We start from the raw sequence: 23421 nt of genomic DNA, 5'->3' as shown, positions 1-23421 counted from the left end.
TGTGAGTTAGTCATGTGACACAATGGTGAACTGTCCCAGTGTGTTACAGCTGGGAGAGGCTCCTGTGATTCTGAATTAATAAGTGGAAGAACATAGGTTGATAATTCCTTTTTACATGATGTAGATTTTTAAACTCAAATAGTAAAAATATTTGTTGGTGTCCACACCAGCACTTCCTAAGAAACTCTGCTGACTTAAGTCGTTGCTATCAGCTACAAATATCACAGGCTTCAAACTTTTTTCTCACTGCTGTTGGAACAGGATACATTCAAAGTTTTATACAAAAGTTCAACAGTGAATATAAAAAAAATATCAGCTGAATATAAAGAGCTTGGATCTGAAACAGGACACACCCTTGTGTGTGTTATGCTAAGCGAAAGTAACAAGTCTATATCATATTATTATTCAATATCATCTTCATAAACACTAAAAAGTGAGCGCGTCTGATATTTGAGCAGCAGAGGAGCAACAGTGGACTCATAAAATGCTTCTTTTTGCTGCTGCAGCTCTCCTCACTGACCTGTAAGACAAACACACAAAGAACACAAATGTCTGAGTTTCAGGATGTTAGACATTTAATAACTTGAAGAATAACTCATCCTGCATGGCAGCATAATTACCAGGAAAGCTTCCTAACGTGACTTCAGAATAAACTGCTGCATCAGCTGCAGCACTTGATTTTCCTGTGAGTGGAAATAAGATTTTAAGACCAGATAAACATGTTGAACAACATTCACTGGAGGTGATGGCAGACTTTGTTTACCTGCTTTTTTCTTGGCTTTTTCTTTTTTGGGGCGTTTGACCTCAGCATACATCAGACTGTCCTCTAAAAGAGAAGTCAGAGCTCAGGATACATTTGATCAGCAGGTATATGACACAGAGCTGTTGGACGTAGAGGTGGATTTAAACTCTGCAGATCAAGTCTGATTTGTCCCGCTCCCCTTAATGATCCTTGCTCTTTGTATGTTCACTAGATTATTACTTTAGTGGCAAAGTAAAGAACAGAGTACGTTAAGTGCTAAGAGCAACATGTAAGAACTATGTATGAGATGTGATACTTCACAAGGTTTCCTTTACTGTTACACAAAAAGTTAACAATTTAGACTTTTGAACAAAAAAGTTATTTTATTTAAGGAAATTAGCAAAACAAAAATCGTAATCAACTAGTAATAATCATGTAATTCAATCACCTGACTGTTATCCTAATGTAACTAATCTACTCTGTGCTATCACTGATTTCAGATATAGTGTTGACGTAAAAAAAAAAAAAAAAAAAAAAAAAGATAATTTCAGTTCATAAGTCCACAGCGATTGAGCAACTGAAACTTTTGACCGTGAACTCCACAGTCCTTTCTTCCAATGTTGCTGATGTTACTCATCTGCAGCAAACTACAAAATGAACTCATATACTCATTTATACTCTGCATCACCCACCCTGTGTTTTAATGCTTTGAATGATGACAACACAACAACACAGTATCATGCTAAACAAATACACCTGACTTAATGACTAACCCACCATAAACCTAAATGACTGCAGATTAACTCTGCTGATGTGTAGTGGTAGTGTGTAGTAGCTAAGCTTGATAAGTGAATAATTAAACTCCATGTTGACCTATAATTAGCTGCAACATAATGAAATGACACATTTCAGTACAAACACTGAATGAGACTGTTGTGTCTGTGCCTGCAGCTCCCGTCTTCACTTCAGAGTAAACAGCACTCTGCTCTGGTTTATGATGCTTCCCTGTGAAGATGATCAGGTTATTCAACATATGAAAAAAATTAACTGTTAATTTTTTAACATTTTTTATTTATTGTATTTTTACATTACATTTACATTTATTATTTTTAAACTGCATGTGTTTTATTTACTTACTGTTCTTTTGAAAGTTTTTAAGGTCAATAAGAGAGTATGTGACATCTTGATGTTGATCTGATCCTGAAATGTTCATATTTTAGTTACAGGAATGTAAACATGTCATATGGAATTAGTTTCATTATATCAAAAGCAAGTTTCATCTCTAACTGCTCTGTGCTTTTCAAAACATATACTGCACCATTTCTGTTGTCTTCCACGTGCATAACATATTCAGAGAGGTTATTGGTACCTAAAAAAAAGACAAGCCAGGGTCACATTAATCATTTTAATAAAAACCTAAAAGAGATTAAATATTCCTCTTTAAGTCAAAACCAGAACTATGAGATATTTTCAAACCATTAACCCATAATGTTGTTATTGTTTGTGTTGTTATGATATTAAACAACAGCCGTTCTCACTCCCGGGGCGTAGCATACCGATGTTTTGTCACGTCCCGCAGTGTTCCTGAGGATTGTGAAAGGTGACCTTCCATGTATGGCAAGCCATCCTGGCCAAATATCGCGATGGCTTGCCATATCCACGTTATTATGGTAGGTGCCGGGTTATGGATGAATTCCTGTGGAATGACGGTCCCGCGGTAATAGACGTTCCAGCCATGTATTCCAGCCCTAAACCTAACCTTATCCCTAACGTTAACCAGCACTTTAATAACGTGAAATAGTGTTTTCCAAAGCGATTTTAAGAAAATGAACAAACATGTGTAGATTGCATCCAAACGGTTCTCATGTTTTCTTATTTTTCCAATGTTGTCATTTAGGAACGTGTTGGGTACCCAAAAGCGTAAAATGTTGATGATTTGTCACCTAGCGTAAAATACTACGCTTAGAGAGTGAGAACGTGTTGGAAACAACATCTCTGTGGATTCTTTCAGTAAAGATAAACTCAGGTTGTAAACTCCTGTTTGTTTCTGATTTTATGTTCATGTGTCATTTGGCTGTTTGGATTTTTGTCTAACTGGATTTTGATAAAGATTCTTTGAAAAACTGCTGAACACAAACTGAACCTAAGAACTGTTTGAGTTAATGAAGACTGAATGAAAAGTCCATATTAATAATGATAATTAAATGGTTTAAATACTGACCAGGATAAACAGAGTCGTACACATGAGTTTCATTCTGATTGACTCCATGATTTGTGGAGGAGCCCGGACTGTGACTCTCAGACTGGATCGACCTAAAACATGAAATAAACACAATAAACTCAAAAGTAACTGATGTCTGTTTCAAATAATAATTAAAAGTATTTTACCAACCTGGTGAAGCAGGAATCTGTGAAAGAGACAAATGTTATTACACATGTTTGTCATGTATAAATTATTCCACTGATATTTTGTGTCATGAGATCAGAATACATGTATATGTGTGAATAATTAAAGTGTATGTAGTAAATAAACTCTCTAATACAGCATGAAAAGAAGAGGCTCTTACACTTGGACTGTCTGCAGCGATACAACAAGAGCAGGAGAATAATAATGAGAGAGACTCCACAAACCAGTCCAACCATCAACCACACAGGAGATGAAGAGCTGTCAGCTCCTGACACAGTTACTGTAACAACAAACAATAATTAATCATTAATAAAGTATAAAAGAAGAACTCTGAGAGCACAAATCTCTGCTAATGCAGCTCACTCTGTTGACAGTATTTACTTTCAAAGAAAAAATTTTTATTTTCAGTGTATTTATTTTGTTTTATTTGTACTGTGAGAAGTTTGTAGTTCAGTAAAAATAAGTCCAAAGGCAGATTTTTTTCAACATGACAACAAGGGCAGATGTGAAATGTAAAAGTGAGGTCAGAGGTCAAACGTAACATGATATTTTAAATCTTTATACAGTACTTTCTATATGTTGACAAGACACAACACCTTTGTAAGAATCATAGTTTCTATGTTATAAGGATTTTTATTTAGTCATAAAGTTGACCTTGAAGACCTCGGTGGCTGTAAGCCAAATGTTAATGGATAGTTAACATGACTGCAGCTCGTCAGTGAGGTAACCAGGCAGGTCTGCTGGGATCCTTTCTAGGAAAATAAGGTTTGTATGCTAACAGATTTTCCCCTTGTTTCAGTTTCTTCCTGCTTCAAGATTTGTTTTCATGCCATCATTCACCTCCAGTCAGACGCCTGCCACCTTGGATCATTACCCCCCTATTCACCATCACCGCTGCCCCCTCGGAGCCTCTTCCTCACTTGCCTGCCTGCCCATCGTTCAGCAGTTTCCTTGGGCCTCTGCTTTATCCTTTACCCCCAGCTAGTCTGGACTCCAAGTAAGGCATAGTTGCAGCCACTTTATGAACACTCTCTGTCTTGTCACATTCCCTCTCAGATTTCCTGCCCTAACTGCTCTCTCCTCTCCCACAGATCTGCCGCCCTCACGCTGTTATGTCCGCTCCTCTGGCCTGTCTCTCTCACCTCAGTTAAGATATTTATGTAGGACTCACTCCTTAATTTTACGTTCATTTATGTTTTGTTCTTGTTGACTGAGTCAAAGTTCACAATCTGTTGTGTTAAATTGTTTATCCTTTGTTTGAGTAAAAAAAAATGACTGAGTACATCCTCTGCTGTTTTCACCTGACTACATCACTTGAGTCCTGAATCACAACGATATTAAACCTGACAATATACAGATATTACATAATAGTTTTATAAAGTTCTTACAAAATAGATCCAGGTGACTTCGAGCCTTAAACAGACAATCTAATGTTATTTCTCAAGAATGAAATCCATTAAAATCCATCAGATGTTTTGATCCTGCTCACCTTTAACTGACATCCAGCTCTGTGCTGACTCTCTTCCTGAGTACTGACACTTGTAGAAACCTTCATCAGACTTTGACACTGCAGAGATCTTCAGCTCCCCTCGGGTATCATTTTGAAGAAGTTTGTCATTGTGATAGAAAAACACATTGGAAAGTATTTTTTGTGTTTGCAAACTGCAGCTCAGACTAACAGAAGCTCCCTCAGTCACAGGATGAACAGGACTCACCAGAATAGGACCATCATAATAATAATAATAATAATCTGTGAAAACCAAAAAACAAACATATTGTTTCAGTCAGACCAGCTGGTGCAAACCTTTGGTAAATGGTCTGTATTTGTATAGCGCTTTACTTGGTCCTAAGGACGCCAAAGCACTTTACACTATACACAATCATCCACACATTCACACACTGGCGATGGCGATGGCAAGCTACAGTGTAGCCACAGCCGCCCTGGGGCGCACTGACAGAGGCGAGGCTGCCGGACACTGGCGCCACCGGGCCCTCTGACCACCACCAGTAGGCAACGGGTGAAGTGTCTTGCCCAAGGACACAACGACCGAGACTGTCGGAGCCGGGGCTCGAACCGGCAACCTTCCGATTACAAGACGAACGCCCTAGTGATGGGATTTCCGGCTCTTTTTAGAGAACCGTCTCTTTCGGTTTGGCTCACTAAAAAGAGCCGGCTCTTTCGGCTCCGAACCGGCTCTTCAGGTTGTTTTGTTGCTTGTTGTGTTTTTTACGTGTTTTGGAGTTTTTACGTGTTTTTACGTGTTTTGGAGTTTGTACGTGTTTTGGAGTTTGCACGTGCTTCAGGGTTCGTACGTGATTTGAAGTTTGTATGTGCTTTGTCTGTAGGGGCCACCGTAAATATACTTTTATTTATTCACTCCACATAAAATGTAATAAATAAATCATATAATACAAAAATCAACTATTCACAATACAACTTTTAACTATTTAAATTTTCAGCTTTTTCCTTTTACAAATTTAAAGTGAAACAACACAAAACACTGCAAACCACAACACAATTAAATATAAATTAAAATATGAAAACAAAAACAAAATGCATATTCTCTGTCATATGGACCTGCATGAATAAACTTTCTGAATCCTTTATCATCTGCAACTGAAAATAGTTGTGGATGATTACTATACCTTTCTAATGTGACGTTGTTGTCCCTGGCTCTCTTTCTCTGTCTCTCCCTCCCGCTCTGTTCCTGTGCTACTGAGTGTAACTACCGCCCCTCCCCCTCTTCCCAGCTTAAAGCACAAGGCTCGCATGCTGAGTGAAGTGGAAAAAAAGTGCGAGAGAGAGGGTGAGAGAAAGGGGGGAAAAGAAAAAAAAACACGGCTCGCGATAAGGAGCTGGCTCGCGTCGTTCACGTCAAAGACCCGGCTCTAAGAGCCATTTCGTTCGCGACTGACCCATCACTAGAACGCCCAACTCTTGAGCCACGATCGCCCACCTTTGAGAAAAACCTGTGAGTCGTGTCTCATGATCTACATGCAGACCTGACTTCAGAGAGATTTTCTGAGATTTTCCTTTCGGAGATCTCAGTCTGGTTTTAATGACAGGAGAGACGTTTGAACAAGTGACAAAATTTAAGGATTGAAATGTTCAGTTACAGTGGGTTCATCATGTGGATCATTCAGTACTTGCATTTTTTTAGAAGGCTGAGGGTCCATGGAGTAAATAAATGCATCATGTTACATTTTATATGGAGATTGTTGAATCTGTTATCTGTTATGGTATCACTACATGGTTTTGAAAACTTTCTGTCAAGCTCACATCGCAAATCCAAAATTTGATTAAGAGGACTGGAAATATAGTTTGGATGCTCCCTTCATCTTCCCTGCAGGAGTCAAACTATAAAATTATTTAATGGTTAAAGTTGAAATTGTAAATGTTTGTATGTTTGTTTTATTTTACACGACGTGTTTCCCTATTCTTTTATTCTGAAAGGGAGAATATATAAAATATTGTCTGCAAATTTTGACAAACTTGATTATAAAAAGATCGAGTGAAATTAGACCAACAACCAAGAGCATTTTGATGCTTTGGTGCCTGAAATTGTCTGAAATTCTCATTTTTGTTTGTTTTGCCACATAGAATTACTTCACATGGAGCAAAGCTGAGACAAACTGCATTTCGTTGCCCTGTACCTGTGCATGTGCAATGACAATAAAGTTGAATTCTATTCTATTCTATTCAAATGTTCATGTGACGTCTAAATCATTCAGATCCAAGAAGTAAATGTATAATAACATACTCTGTACAGTGATGTTGACTGCAGTGCTGAACTCTCCTGATCCAGACTCACACCAGTACACTCCAGTATCTGACTTTGATGTGTAGATGTTACATGTGGATCCAGTCATTCTCCTACAGTCAGAGAGTCGGCCGTCCTCAGAGAACTTCCTCACTCTCCACTCAGTGAAGTTTCCCTCACAGGTCAGTGAGACAGAGTCAAAGGTGAAGTGTTGCACTCTGTCAGGACTCACTGTGAGAGACGCTGCTGAATGAACATCTGGAAATAACATGCAGTGAAGAGACAAAGCTCACAGATGTTAGGATTCAAAAGATCACTGTGAAAAAAATAGTTCTTGCTAAACCCACCATAACTGCAAATAAATCTATGAATGAGATTTATTAATACAGATTTAAATGTTGTGACTCCTGCAGCTGGAAAGATTTCACTGAACCATCTGGGTCTCTCAGTAATAATCTCACAGCATCATTAGAAGCTACATTAGAAGTTTCCGTAAACCTGCTTTCCTACAGTTTGTCGACAGCGTGCATGTTTGTTGTTGCACAATCAAATATCTTCACCATCAGTCATGTAATAAGATGTCTGACATTTGCAGTGTTGGGACTAACGCGTTATTAAGTAACGCGTTACAGTAACTACGTTATTATTGTGGTAACGAGCACGGTAACTAGTTATTATGCCAAAATCAGGAACGCGTTACTCGTTACTGGGATTTAGATAGGCTTGTTATTCGTTACTTCGTGTGGCGGCTATCGCGGAGCTTCCACAGATTCAGTAACATTAGCAAGTGGTAGAAGCCAGCAGGTGGATGAGAGAAAGGGGAGGCAGGAGGAGAGACCCGAAGCGGCCGCCCGTCCAAGTGTCAGGTGAACTGAACTTCAGGTAAGACGTTATGACCTGCAGTCTATCTGGGTCAGATATAAACCAAGTTTAGTTGGAGTTTATTTTCGTTGTGCTGACTTTTTCGTACTGCGTGCTAGCTAGCATGACGGAGTTTCTATACAGCTGGGTGGTGCTATGTTACTGATGTTGAACTTTATTTTGCTCATACGGTTAATTATTAGAGTTGCCAACCGTTCCCTAAAAAATGGAATCGTCTCATATTCAGAGAAAATATTACGCGTTTCGTATTTAGGTGAAAAGGAACAGTTTGTCCCGGACTTCAGCTACAATGAAAAAGACACAAAGCTGGAGTTATTCTGTGTCTTTGCTGCACAGCTGCCTCTTCTTCTCTCATTCTCTCCCCTGCCTCTCCTGTTGCTACTTTAATCATGAAACTGATCAATGATCAGCTGATCGGCTTTTCCCTCTTGTTTATTTATCATCCGCTTTGCGCCAGAAAGAGGAAACCACCGGATGTCACGTTAAACAACAGCAGCAAGTTTGATCAGCTGTTGTTAGAATTTATTTAATATTACTTTCTAGTATCAGCTGATGTTTGCTGGAGCCACAGCTGTAAAGCTGCTGGTCATGATGTCGGTTTGGATATCTGGTGAGTGGGAAACATGAAGATGAAACCAGGAGATGTCCTTACTGAATCATCAGAGCTGAACAGTGATGGAGAAACAGGTTTACCTTTTAGGTGACATGAATGAGTTGAAGGGAAGTTATGAACTGTTTCTGAGAGACAAATAACATCAGGATCCTTTTCTAAGTAGCTGACAGCTGGTAACTGTGCAGAGGCGGGTCTAGCAAAGTTTTGCCAGGGGGGCAGGTAGGGCATTAACAGGGAAAGGGGGGCACAAAGAAATACTTTCTTATTCTCATTTAAAATGTCTAGCTTTTAATAAATAATTATCTGAGTCTTACAACAAACGATTGATAGATTGATACATATATACCATCAAGACAGTGAACATCACTGTCACAACAGTGTTTGTTTTCATTCAAAGGCGTTATGATTTTTGCTATAATGGTGGGCCGGTCTATAGTCAAAATGCCCAGGCTGATTTTTTGTCCCAGTCCAGCCCTGTATGCAGCTCATCTGCAGTCTGGTGTTACCTACATCTTCCGGAAGGCAGAATTTCTGAGTTCTGAGTACAATCGAAAGCACCACGACTGCAGTTTTTGTGTTGGATGTAAAAAGCGCACATGACGCTGTAACGTAGGCTAGAATCATGCGGCGGTCAACGACGGTCCAGGCGTGGGATTTCTCTCGTGGAAATATGCACATTATTTTTTCCTTTGGTAGGTGGCACAGTGCACTTATGGCAAGTAAGCAAGCTAGAAGACTGGCACTCTTGCTGGGTATCCAGTTAGCAACACATTAACAAGAGAAGTCTGAGTAAAACCAAAGTTACTTTCCCTAGTAACTAGTTACTTTGAAAGTAACGAGTAACTTGAAGTAACTGAGTTACTTTTGATGGAAGTAACTAGTAATGTAACTAAGTTACTAATTTAAAGTAACTTACCCAACACTGGACATTTGTGACCTTATTACAAACAGTCAGATCATTATCAGACAGTTTAACATCAGCAGATCTTAAATGTTTGTTCTCTTTGCTTCTACAAATCACGACAGCACTTTTACAGGCATCATGTCTGATATCATTTTTCACAGCAAAAGCACAACAACATGAGGACTAAAGACTATGAGATCATCTGTGTACATAATGTGCTTCACAGGAGTCCTGCCAGATTTACAGACTTTCTAATCATCAACATGAAGATTAAAAAGAGCCGGAGACAAAATTCATCCTTGTTTAACTCGGTGAGAAACAAACAAGGAGGAATTTGAATAACAACAGAAGTGTCTGACTGAAGCTCAGTTTACTTGAATGTAGTGAGAAAGGATGAGATTCAATTTAATCCTTCTTGAGGAAACTTAAATATAATCATTTAATGCAATTTAATTGTCACTGGACATCAGATTTCAATGTCAGCATGCCGCTGCAAGAAAAATAATGGTGAATTAAAGTGATGACACAACTTATTAGAGAGAAACAAACTGACCTGCAGACCAGACAAACTTTGTTCGACTGTGATCAGTGTGATACTCTGGGTCTCCTCTTCCAGCTCTGCACACATATCCTGCTGTGTGTGTCTGTCCATGAATGATGTAGGAGTCCTGTGCAGTCCCACTGCCATCAGGTAGCAGCTCATAACTGGAGGATTTCTCTGATAGATCAGGAACAGCTTTATACCAGTAGAAGCTCCATCCTGCAGACGAATGTTCAACCTCACAGTTCAGAGTTACTGAGGCTCCAGGACTCAGCCATGATGGAGACACAGTGAGGACAGGACGGGGTTCATCTGTTCAACAAAGATTTTCTCTCAGTGAACATGTAGTACAGTCTCTGAACAGTGAGCTCAGTTTATACAAAGAATAATAATCTCAGTCTATATGAACAGAAACACATTTTACAAAGTGTTCAAACAGCTTAAAGCAAATATGACTTACTGTCAGAAACTGTCAGTGTGACTGAATCACTCCACTCTGTTGTTTTATGCTGTGAACTTTTCATTCTGCCCTTACAGCAATAGTTTCCACTGTTGGATAATGAAGCAGATCTAATCCTGTATTCATTTTGATTTGGAGGTTTTATGATGCTGTTTGTTTCCCACTCATAATCCCACTCAGTGTCTCCTCCATGGATCTCACATCTGACAGTGATCGTCTCTCCTCTGTATATCTCAGACCAGTTTGGATACAGAGTCACAACAGGCCTGTTTGGGACTGTTATTGTTCAAGAAAGTACAATAAAAACACATGAATGATAAAAGGTTCAGTTACCATCAGATGTAGTGCTTTGTAGGAAGTTACATTTAAACTCACCAGTTGTGTCAATCCAAACTGTCTCACTGTCCTCTGTGTAGTAAACTGGTTCTCCTCTTCCTCCTCTGCACCTGTAGAGTCCTTCCTCTGAGACACTGATTTGTTCATTTGATAGAAACACTGCATCCGGTGAGGTCACAAGTTTATAATTGCTGTCATATCTGTACCAGTAGTATTTCCATTGAGATGATGATGATGATGATGATGATGATGATGATGGGCTCACAGAGCAGGTCAGGGTCACACTGCCCCCTACTGGAACAGCTGTGTTATCAGCTCTCAGTTGAGCCTTTGGTTTCGCTGCAGTTCAGTTTAGAACAAGAACATAAAAGTAAAAATGACTGAATCAGAACAATTTAAAGATGGAAACATGTGAATGATCAAATATCACAAAACTTTTTAGGTGAAGCTATAACAAAATGCGTCACACAAAATACTATAATAATAATTTTGCTGTGGAAGCTGACATTTCCTGTCGATGTGCACAGATGTCTTTAGACCACAATAATAAGCACAGTGAACATCACCACTGACATTACAGGGAGTAGTTTGGATGTGATTTCCAGCTGAGCTGTTAGGAATGCTGGGAATAAGTCCTCAGTGTTTGTGTTGCACAACAGGCCAGGTTTATTAGCTGAGTGCAGATCTTGGCGCTGAAACCTGAGACTGTTAAACCTCAATAGTGATCCAGACCTGGGAGATATGAACCTCCACTGAAATCTTCTAGTTTAGTTAAATTCTGTGATACACAATAAAATCAGTGGAAACGTCTTGTAGGAATGGGTTTTAAAAGACACATCGATGGTTTGGAGGAAGTAATTACTGAAGCTAACTCAGAAAGATCAATTAGAGAAAAAACTCTAAATAAATATCAATGGCACTGAAAGTAGCTGCACATAATGTTTTGTCTGTGAGATGATTATGAGTAATTTCTATACTCATTAAATGTAATTACTCTAAATTAATAACATACCAGCACAGACCAGCGTCCAATAAAATTAGGCCATATTGTCGTCTGCAATTTAGAGTTCATTAAGTGAAAAATATCCAGTGTGTGTTTGTCATGAAACCAGACTCTTTAACTAAAACCTGAAACCTCTAAGATTCATTTAAAAACAGATAACATGCTAAAAACAACTGAAGTAACTGCATCATATGTTGGTGCAACAGGGAGTAATAAAAATAAAAATAACACAAATACAGAAGAGCAATTAATGGATGTAACTGTTGTTCTTAGTGGATGTGGTGGAGCAGCTGAAACAGGTTAAGCATTTGTTCTGCACTTCATGTATTAGAGCTGCACAGCAGAGAAGTTACTCTGATCTGTTCTCTTAAATGTGAATAAAAAGCTGCTTTTCACGTTTTTTATTATCAGAATAAAAGCAAAATATTTTACTGAGCAGCACAAATGAAACAGCTACAAAGCTGCAAGAAAAACAGATTCTTACTAATGTTGATAAAACAGATCTCCAACTTACATGATACAGTCAGTGTGATGGTATCACTCCACTCTGTTAACAAATAGGTCCTTGTGCCACGGCAGCTGTATCCTCCACTGTCAGACTCAGTAACTGTGATTCTGTATTCATTGGATGTTGGAGGTGTGTTTAACTTGTTCTGTCTCCATTCATACGTCCACTGAGCTCCTTCACCTCCATGAATCTCACATGTGACAGTGACTGTCTCACCACTGTATATCTGAGTCCAGGATGGCTGCAGGGTCACAGTGGGCTTAATGGGAACTGTTCACATAAGAATGATCCAGTTAGAAGAAGAGAAACATAAAAACTCTGCTGTTTATAACATAAGAGTAGAGTCACTGCAAAACAGCTGATTCACAGACAAACAGTTTGAAGACTCAACATCAAAACAAAGTCACAATAAAACAATTTATAGCTTTCAAACTGTAAGACAACACTTTTAATATAAAATGTATTAGCATTTACTTTGTACAGTTATATTTTATTTATATTCAAAAAAGTTACTGTTTTTTTAATGAGTTATCTTAAGTCTGATTTACTTTCACAAAGATACGATCTTTGAGGTGTATAAACAAATCAGTGTGGATAACCAGAACGTTGAGTTTAATAAGAAAACACTTTAGATTAAATTTAGAAACAGGATGAGGAGAGACTTTTTTTTAAATCCCAGGATTAGTTAGGCTCTTGAAGAGGTTACTCTGTCAAGGCCGATCCTTAATCTCACAATCTTAAAGTAGACGCAACAAAACTGAAGTTCTTCTATTTTTCTATTTCCATCTCTCCAAGTAATCCTGCTGTCAGAAAGAGAAACTGAAGAACAGACTAGTCCCCAAAGACAGGACGTGACAGTAATGACAACTTTATATAAGACTTTTTAAACTCAAAATTTCACAACTCTTTATAGGAGCAGAAGAATAAATAAACAAAAGTGACAAATGTAGAAAACAGAAACACAGTTCAAAGAACATTAACATGTTGAGTAAAACTCATCTCATGAAAATATTACTTAAAGAAACTAAAAGGAAGAGACTGACTCCATTTCAGACTCCAGGCCATGAAGCACCTTAAAAGCAAATAATTAAATCCTGAAATCAGTTTGAAAACATGCTGGGAGCCAGTGTAACAGTGGGACAGGTGTAATCCCATGTGATGTGATGTGATGTGATGTGATGTGATGTGATGTGATGTGTTTGAGTTGGTCTGCAAGCTCTGCGTTTGCTGCAGCAAACATGAGGAAGCTGGGACAATGACATCTGCATTTATTTTTTTCATGTTACAAACATATCTTTTTTTTTTTCTTTTCCGGATATTTGACTCTGAGTGACGACTGAATATTTTTATAAAGATGTTTAAAACTATTTTACATGACTTTGGATACGAAACTAAAAGTATTTTGTTTAAAGTATTTTTTGTGTTTTGGGAATTAAAATGAGTGAAATGTGTTCAACTTACCTGTTACTCTCAATGAGGTGATGTCACTCCACTCTGTCCAGGAAGAGCTTCTTCTACCCCGGCAGCTGTATTCTCCACCATCAGACTCAGCAGCGCTGCTGATTCTGTATTCATTGGATGACTGACCTGTGTTTACCTGGCCTCGTCTCCATTCATACCTCCACTGAGCTCCTTCACCTCCCTGAATCTCACATCTGACAGTGACTTTCTCACTGCTGTGTATCTGCACCTGGGATGGCTTCAGGGTCACAGTGGGCTTAGGAGGAGCTGTTAAAAAAATATAATTTGCAAACTTGTAGAAATATAAAATGTTTATTAAAATTACATGTCCAATATTAAGCACATATAAGGAGAACAGGATCAGACTGACTTTATTCTGTTGAACACAACAGTATTTTTTGCCAAAATCTATTTATAGATAATTGATATAAAATCTAATTTAATACTCCAAGTCCAAACTTTTCTGAACCAGTGGATTTAGCACTAGACTTTTTTTTAATAATCAGGAATGTAAACATGTGACAGGAAACAGTTTAAAACATCAAGCACATGGGCTCAACAAAGTTTACTAAAAACTTCATCAGCAGCAGATCAAGGTAACTCTCAGTGATTTTCCATGAACTGAACTGTAAACAAATGATCCACATATGGACCTGTTCTACATTACAGGTTCTTCTGAGGTATTCTGACACTCGTGAACACCTGTGGTGGGTGTGGTTTGGGGCTCAGCTGCAGGTTCAGGGGACATAGTCAGGGGTGGGTGGCAGAAACAGCTGATCCCAGCCGCACTAATGACCTTTTCCCTTATTTTAGTAGCTGCTGGGGTCTGGAGGAGGGGAGTCAGACTGAGAGTCAGAGTGGAGCAGAATGGAGGGAAGTGTGTGTGTGTGTGTGTGTGTGTGTGTGTGTGTGTGTGTGTGTGTGTGTGTGTGTGTGTGTGTGTGTAAACAACAGAGATAAAAAGTGAGCACAGGATCTAAAAGCTCTCCCCTTGTGTGTGTGTTTGGGCGTGTCGTACTGAGGAAACATGTCAGAGTGCTATAAACCATTAGTTTTTCATTCGTTTATAAATGTATTCATTAGAATAGAATAGAATAGAATAGAATTCAACTTTATTGTCATTGCACATGCACAGGTACAGGGCAACGAAAGGCAGTTTGCATCCATCCAGAAGTGCTTTAGTGATATAGATATATTACAATATATGAACATCAATATATATTAACATCAATCAGTGGAATGAATCCAAGTAAAACCTGTAATGAGAAAGGCTTACATAGCAGACCAGTCTCTGATACAATTATATTGTATTTTTAGGTCAAACTTGAAGAGAAATTAATGTAAAAATGCTAAAAACAAAAGAACTGATGGAACTGCAGCAATAAATCCACATGTGGAAATCTTTTTTCCTTCCAAGTGTTTCACTGTGAGTACGTATGATATGAATCTAAAAAACTGTATAATTGAAAGACAAAGTATTTTGTTGTGTCTTTGGATGAAACATTGTGCAGTATAAATTAAAATGTGTGAAATATGTCCAACTTGCCTGTTACTTTCAATGTGGTGATGTCACTCCACTCTGTCCAGGAGGAGTTTCTTCTGCCCCGACAGCTGTATCCTCCACTGTCAGACTCAGTAGTGCTGTTGATTTTGTATCATTGGATGTTGGAGGTGTGTTTACCTTAGCTGGTCTCCATTCATACGTCCACTGAGCTCCTTCACCTCCCTGAATGTCACATCTGACAGTGACTGTCTCACCGCTGTATATCTGAGTCCAGGATGGCTGCAGGGTCACAGTGGGCTTAGGAGGAGCTGATCAAATAAAACATATCATTAGCAGACTGATAATTTGACTTAAAAAATCAACAATAAAAAGTTGTTTTTATACTTTTTAAATGTCTTATACATTTATGAACATTTAATCCATTAGTTGTCAGTTAGCTGTTGTTTGCTAACAATGCTGTTAAACCTCCAGTGGTGGATTCAGAGCTGGAGATTTAAAGATAAACGAAGTGAAAAAACTGCTGCTATGAGTAAACATACAAGCAGTTTGAGAAAGGCTAACATAGCAGACCAGTCTCTCCTAAAATGAGGACAATCATTTATTATTGTTTTACACTGCTTTTGTTAGTATTTTGTTCTGTTTTTGGAAGAAACGTGCAATACAAATAAAATAAGTGAGGAGGTGCATTTAACTTGTCTCGTCTCCATTCATACATCCACCTCCCTGAATATCAAGAGTGACTATCTTACCGCTGTATATCTGAGTCGTGGACGGTTGGAGGGTCACAGTGGGCTCAGGAGGACCTGATCAAATAAAAATATATCATTATCATTAAAAATCTATCCTGGTTTTATTGCTCTTGTTAATTGTAATTATATTTTTGTGTCCTGGTAAAAATTTGACTGGAAATCAACAATAAAAAGTTTAGTTTTTACCAAACAGATTTAATGATATTTAGACTCTACCAGCAGACTGACTGAACACAACCAGGTGTGCACAAATCTAAACTGTGACACTGAACATCAACACATAAACACACAATATCATGTAAACAACTTCAGTTTTATAGTCAAATATCACACAATTTACTTATTTCCAGAGGTGGGAAGTAACGAAGTACAAATCTGTACTTTACTTGAGTATTTATGTTGACATTGTGTTTTTCATAGTGTGAAGCATGCTGCAAAACAAACTGAGGTAGAATCACTGTGTTATTTAAGGCTGCATGAAAATCCTCTACAGATTAGTGCAGGATAAACAGGTTAGTTTGCTGTACTGTGATGGATTTAAAGGAAAGACCAGTGTGTGACTGGTGCACAGTGACAGTCCAATATAAAGTCAGAATAAACAGTGTACTGTGAGTGTAGAGACGAGGACAACTTATGAAACGTCTGCTTACATCTGACTGAATTCAGGTGGATAAATCTGTAAAGAGCAGCAAGTCAGCTGATCACAGCTCATACATTAAGAAAATCTACTGGAGCTCTCAATAGAAATTAGCCTGAGCCATAAAAACTGATTTTAGGGTTTTCCACACGCTGAATCCCACTTTAAACTCTTGTCTATTCTCTTCCGCTTATCCTTATCAGGGTTGCAGGAGGCTATAGACTATCCCAGCTATCATAGAGCGAGAGGCAGGGTACACCCTGGACAGGTCGCCAGTCTGTTGCAGGGCTAACAGAGAGACACAGACAAACATTCACACTCACACTTATTTAAAATAATCAATTCACTTAACCCCACTAAGTGCATGTCTTTAGACTGTGGGAGGAAGCCGGAGTATCTGGTATTTCCTTTCATTTTTATCCATGTAGCTTTGTACAAGGATTTTGAGAACTCCAAGAGTTAATACAGAAGCGTACACTGAGGTAAGCAGCACACATGCCAATATCAGTGAGATACACTGCACTACTCACACAAATCATCATCTTCTTGTAAATCTGTACTGTAATCTGTTCAGATAAACATCCATGAAAAGAGAATTAGTCTGTATGAAGGCAGCACACTCTTAATATGATCATTTTAAACACTCTGTGTTCCTCCGCCACTGCCTCGTTTGAGTTTTGGACGAAATGGATTCTGGGATATTGTATTTCGTCATTTCGAGCTGATTGGAGACCAGAACAGCCAATCAGATTTTTTTGCATCCAAGCCTGTGATTGGCTGGTTTTGTGGCACAAATATAATGGTGTATAGAAAGAGTTGAGCGCGCACGGGCAGAAATGTTGAGAGCGCGAGCAACACATTACGAGCAAGCGCAAGTGCAAAAACTGAGCGAGAGGGGCTGCTATTGTGTGTGTGTGTGTGTGTGTGTGTGGATAATAGCAAACACTGAAATACATTTTTTGCGCGCAGCAATGAATTTTCTTCACTCAAATTTAGCTTTTCTTCACTCAAAATAAATTTCTCCTCAAAATTCAACACTTGCACCTGCAAATTTTTTTTTACGTGCGCACAAAAATAACGCCATATAAAAACGACTGACAACTGACTCCATAAATATACAAGATGGTGATGAGGAAACACACGGAGAAGACAGCTGGGGGGAATAAACATAATGACACAATACAGGAAGCAAAACTGAACACAGGATGGGACACTGTCAAAGTAAAACAGGAAACACTGAGACCTACACCTGAGACACACAGACTTGACAACAACAGTGAGGCAATAGCAGAGACACAAGAACAGGAACAGGGGAAGAGAGGATGAAGATGAAGATGAAATACGGTAAAACGACTAAGACACAAGGGGGTGAGGGAGAGGACGAGAGAGAGAGAGAGGGCAGAGAGATACAAACATTGAATAAGGCACATGGAGAGGTGAGAGACAAACATGGGTGAAAAAACAGACTCACCACAGAGAGGAGACATGGAATGAAACACGGGAACAGAAAAGGGAGCCAATGAGCCACCACCCTGACACCATCAGTGTAAGAAATGATTTACAGTATTTAACTGTTTTTCTACATGATGAAGAAAAAGCTGCTGTGAGAAAGAGAGAAACCTGTCGGCACCACCCTTTGACTTAAGGGTTTTTAAGTACAGATAAGCCTGCAGCTGCGTGCAAACTTTCATTCATACTTCACAGAAATACTGACACAGGGTGAAGGGTTTTAGAACGGTGGGTTGATGCGGGTGTGTGTCTTTGTACATTTATGTGCATGTGCCCACAGCCCTGGGGCTCTGTCCTCAGCTCGTACTGGGGTGGCCAACCTCTGACAGGGTCGGCTGCCAGTTGGTTTTTAGGTGGTCTTTCTTTTTGGCTCCTTGTTTCTTCTACTGGTGTGGACACGTGTTTGTTTTTGGGTCTCCTGGATCTTTCTCTGTTTTCTCTGTTGTGGTTTTGCACCCTCATGACCACATATGTTTTCTCTCTCTCACACACACACACACATACATGAGGTCATTGATGTTTTTTTAAGTGCAGAGATCGTGCAGATAGACTTGCAGCTATTTGCGAACTTAAGGTTTCAAAAATGTCAACACAATATTTTCCATCAGCCACGTCTCTTTAAAAAGTGATCCTTCCTGTCATGGTCTGGATGTTAATTTAGTAAAACAAGCTCCTTATTAAAGTCAAAAAGGACAAGAAAGCACTTCTGAGTAAAAAGCTCCTTCCTTATATATGCTGACGTAAAACAAGACATCAGCTACACAAAAGACTTCTGTCTGAAACATGCTGCATTTCCTCTTTCCTGTATGGCACAGATAAAAATGAGGCCTTTCAATAGATTAAAAATAAAATGTGGCAGAATATAGAGTATCCATAATTTCATTGTACATGTACAATGAGAATAAAGGGCTATTCTATTGGCGGTGTGAAGAGGGAAGGAATGAGGATTTGACCCAAAATGCAGACTCTTAGAAAAGGTTAACTTAAACCCAGATGTATTGCTAGGCAGCATCATTAGAAGACATAGCATACATTTTCACTGCTATGCAAATGACACCCAGCTCTATCTGTCCATGAAGCCAGATAACACACACCAATTAGTTAAACTGCAGGAATGTCTTAAAGACATAAAGACCTGGATGGCCGCTAACTTTCTGCTTCTTAATTCAGATAAAACTGAGGTTATTGTACTCGGCCCTGAAAATCTTAGAAATATGGTATCTAACCAGATTCATACTCTGGATGGCATTACCTTGGCCTCCAGTAACGCTGTGAGGAACCTTGGAGTCATTTTTGACCAGGACATGTCCTTCAACGCACATATTAAACAAATATGTAAGACTGCTTTCTTCCATTTGCGCAACATCTCTAAAATTAGAAATATCCTGTCTCAGAGTGACGCTGAAAAACTAGTTCATGCATTTATTACTTCCAGGCTGGACTACTGTAATTCATTATTATCAGGATGTCCTAAAAACTCACTGAAAAGCCTTCAGCTAATCCAAAATGCTGCAGCAAGAGTCCTGACAGGGACTAGAAGGAGAGAGCATATTTCTCCTGTTTTGGCTTCCCTTCATTGGCTTCCTGTTAAGTCCAGAATTGAATTCAAAATCCTGCTCTTCACATACAAGGTCTTAAATAATCAGGCCCCATCTTATCTTAATGACCTTGTAGTACCATATCACCCTATTAGAGCACTTCGCTCTCGCTCTGCAGGCCTACTTGTTGTTCCTAGAGTATTTAAAAGTAGAATGGGAGGCAGAGCCTTCAGTTTTCAGGCCCCTCTTCTGTGGAACCAGCTTCCAGTTTGGATTCGGGAGACAGAAACTATCTCTACTTTTAAGATTAGGCTTAAAACTTTCCTTTTTGCTAAAGCATATAGTTAGGGCTGGACCAGGTGACCCTGAATCCTCCCTTAGTTATGCTGCAATAGACGTAGGCTGCCGGGGGATTCCCATGATGCATTGAGTTTTTCCTTTCCAGTCACCTTTCTCACTCACTATGTATTAATAGACCTCTCTGCATTGAATCATATCTGTTATTAACCTCTGTCTCTCTTCCACAGTATGTCTTTTATCCTGTCTTCCTTCTCTCACCCCAACCGGTCGCAGCAGATGGCCGCCCCTCCCTGAGCCTGGTTCTGCCGGAGGTTTCTTCCTGTTAAAAGGGAGTTTTTCCTTCCCACTGTCACCAAAGTGCTTGCTCATAGGGGGTCATATGATTGTTGGGTTTTTCTCTGTATCTATGAAGCGCCTTGAGGCGACTTTTGTTGTGATTTGGCGCTATATAAATAAAATTGAATTGAATTGAATTGAATTGAATTGAATTGAATTGAATTGAATTGCTGGAATACAAAAAACGCAAAACTACAAAAAAAATTATTTGAAACTAAACGGCAGACAGAATACACAGCCGATGATGAGGGAGACCGCGATGCAGGACAGAGAGAGACGCAGGCATAAATACACACAACAACAAACAAGGGAACAAACCACAGGAGGGAATCGTAGCTAAGAGGAGACACTTGGAAGCACAGCTGGACACAATTTAAATTGAACATGATGCACAAAGCACAAGTGACTATGAAAGTAAAACAGGAAGTATGCAAAACGCACATTGAGACACAGGCTGTGTCCAAATTCAGGGGTAGCATTCGTCGATGGCTGCATTTGTAGGCAATTACGTCACAGCGACGCGACGAAGGCTGTCCAAATTTGAAGAGTCCTCCAAATGCGGCGACAAATGCGTCCTTCATTTCCCCAGATTTGAAGGATGGGTTGGGTGTATCGTTCGTGGCCCACCATATCCTAGGATTCATTTTGGATTTCAGGATTTCAGTTTGATATGTTTTAGGGAACAAAGACCAAATGGCTTAATTTCTTAAAATGAGAGGAGAAAACGATCACCTCTTCACTGGGGTGAAGAATGCGGCCACTGTGGCATGGAGGTACAGGAATAAATCAATTTGCACATCATATTCATATGAGTATGGTTTTATTAACCCTCATGCTGTACAGAACCGGTGATGTCCAGACGGTATTCCTCTTGTGTTCTGCTGTGAAAACTTTAGGGATTAACATACTTGCCATGGTTTTTCTCTCTTCTCTTATTTTTTGTGTGTGATCAGGACAATTCTGGAGAAGATGGGCCTGCAGGGGAAAGTCACCCCCATGCAGGCTAGAAGAAATGGGATAACTGGAAAAAATACAAAGTATGTTGTTGTTATCAAGAAGATAATTCTTAAGAACACAAGTTAATAAATGCACAATTACTAAGAGTTGTTGTGTTGTTTTTATTTGTCTACTGTCATTTTTATTTTCCTCTGACTTTAAGATTGCAAGTATCCAGGGTCAGGAGAGGGAGTCAGTGGGAAGCCCACTGCTGCTACTTAGGTCTGGTTTGCCCTCATGGATGAGGTGATAGAACAGATGCCTTCCGTTAGGCCTCCTGTCCTAATTTCTTACTACCTGTAATTTATTGCAGATTACTTATATTTATAGGAGGACACCTAAAAATGTTTACTAAATGTTTAAGGTGTGAAATAAACCGCAATGGAGCAAAATATGGGTGTGTGTTGTTGGAGGATGTGTTTGTGCGTGTTTGTGCGTGTTTGTGCGTGTGTGTGCGCGCGCGGAGGGGGGGAGGGGTGCGAACATTTTTCTTGTAAAACAAAGAGGGGCCTAGCAAAAAAAAAAGTTTGGAGACCACTGCATTAACATATGACCAGTGTTGGGTAAGTTACTTTAAAAAAGTAATTAATTACTAATTACTTAGTCAATACTGTATTTAAAATACTTATCTAATTACTGTGTCAGAAAAGTAACTTAATTACTAAATAAGTAATTTAACTAAATACTTCTTAAAATCCCTATAAACCTTGAGTGGACAAACAATAGAAATTAAACTCTTTAAATAATTTTTTTTTTTAAAGACAGAGACTCAACGCAGCGGTAGCATCTCTTCCACAATGTAGCCTGCAATCATTTTTTTAAGCTCATCTTAAAAGCACAGAAAGCTCATCAGCGCTCTCTGTGCTGCTGATGTAAAATCACGTTTTGCCTGCTTAGCAGGAGTTGCCGCGGTGTTATCCATGGATGATGAACAAGAATCACTCAGAAGTGTTCGTCTATGCTCTCGTGTCAGGCGCTTCAGTAGATTACTCGTGCTATAAACAGCGGCCGATAGTTTTTACATATTACTGTAATATTCTTGTCTGCTTGTTTCAGAAAAGTGAAGAGATGGGAATATGTCCATTTCAAAAAACAGCCACACACTTCTGCCGAGTCCGACATCTCCCGCTTTAGAACACGACTATGCAGCAAACTGGCGCGAAATGACGTGCAGCTGCACTACAGCGATGTTAAAGCGGCAGAGTTTACTTCTACGTTTAGAAGATAAATTATTGAAATTAAATAATAATGTTCAGCGAGTTTAATTATTTTACAATGTAACGCAAGTACATTGTAAGTAACTGTAATTAAAATACCTAAAAATTAACAGTAATTAGTTACTCTACTTTTTCAGTGGAAAAGTAATTTAAATACAGTAACGCGTGACTTAGTAACGCATTACACCCAACACTGCATATGATGTCTCACACAGGCATACATGTGCACAAAGAATACCATCTGTGTGTACATGTAGGTATGGTATGTGTGTGTGCATTGGGGGGGGTTGTGTACATGGATGTATGTGTGTGTGTGTGGGTCAAAATATGACCCTGCGAACGACTCCCCAAAGCTGGTGCTAGGAGCCCACCTGACCACCTAAGCAAAAGGCACTCATACTTATATGAGTATATAAGTATATATATAAGTATAAGTATGTATATACTTATACTAAACAGATACAGAGTAGGTGTCCTCCTATAATATAAATCAGAAAGAGAAGGTACGACCTCTCTCATGACCTTAGGATGTGTGTGTATGCCAGAGCACTGTGGAACGCACACAGAGCCTTTGCAGACTACTAAGGATGAGACAATCTATCAATATGTAATCGATTATATACCTCTAAGCATATGTGATTATATGTTTCCAAGCATAAACAACAATCCAACAATATAATTCTGACACTAAGCTTTTTGTGAACTCAGAACTAATCCTGTTTTCAGCTTTGTCACATTTTTACAGCCCATCTATGCACACAAACAAGTTACAGGATCAAATGAATAACAGAAAATAAATGGAAATAGAAAATGTTCTTCTATAAGTTTCAAAGAGATTTAGTTTACATATTTTATATAATACAGTGAATGTGTATGAATGACCGGCAATCATTCAGTCACTGGAATTATGAAAAATGCTAAGTAATTCCTAAATGCATGTAGATTAAAGACAATTATTTTACCTGGATATCATTGTCTCTGACGAGCCTAAGGTACAAAACATGCCGGCGACGACGA

The 23421-nt window shown here is 39.0% G+C and overlaps 1 protein-coding gene across 1 annotated transcript; it reads right to left on the bottom strand.

The window, feature by feature from the left end:
* Positions 1-512: 512 nt before the first annotated feature.
* On the bottom strand, positions 513-18479 carry LOC146391155 (cell adhesion molecule CEACAM5-like). The gene is made up of 18 exons (XM_084922698.1): positions 18296-18479; positions 15872-15925; positions 15300-15430; positions 14309-14444; positions 13619-13885; positions 12164-12427; positions 9863-10162; positions 6911-7168; positions 4639-4899; positions 3310-3429; positions 3135-3150; positions 2964-3055; positions 2061-2111; positions 1880-1942; positions 1688-1747; positions 764-826; positions 621-683; positions 513-520 (listed from the first exon to the last, which is right to left on the bottom strand). Exons 1-18 carry the CDS (start codon positions 18477-18479, stop codon positions 513-515), a joined length of 2391 nt encoding a protein of 796 aa, XP_084778824.1.
* Between the last annotated feature and the right edge of the window lie 4942 nt (positions 18480-23421).

This window comes from Perissodus microlepis, chromosome 3 (assembly GCF_051167445.1).
Source record: "Perissodus microlepis isolate ML-2025 ecotype Zambia chromosome 3, ASM5116744v1, whole genome shotgun sequence".
Classification (NCBI taxonomy): Eukaryota; Metazoa; Chordata; class Actinopteri; order Cichliformes; family Cichlidae; genus Perissodus; species Perissodus microlepis.
The sequence above is the reverse complement of the archived record's forward strand: the minus strand, read 5'-3'. Positions and strand labels throughout refer to the sequence as shown.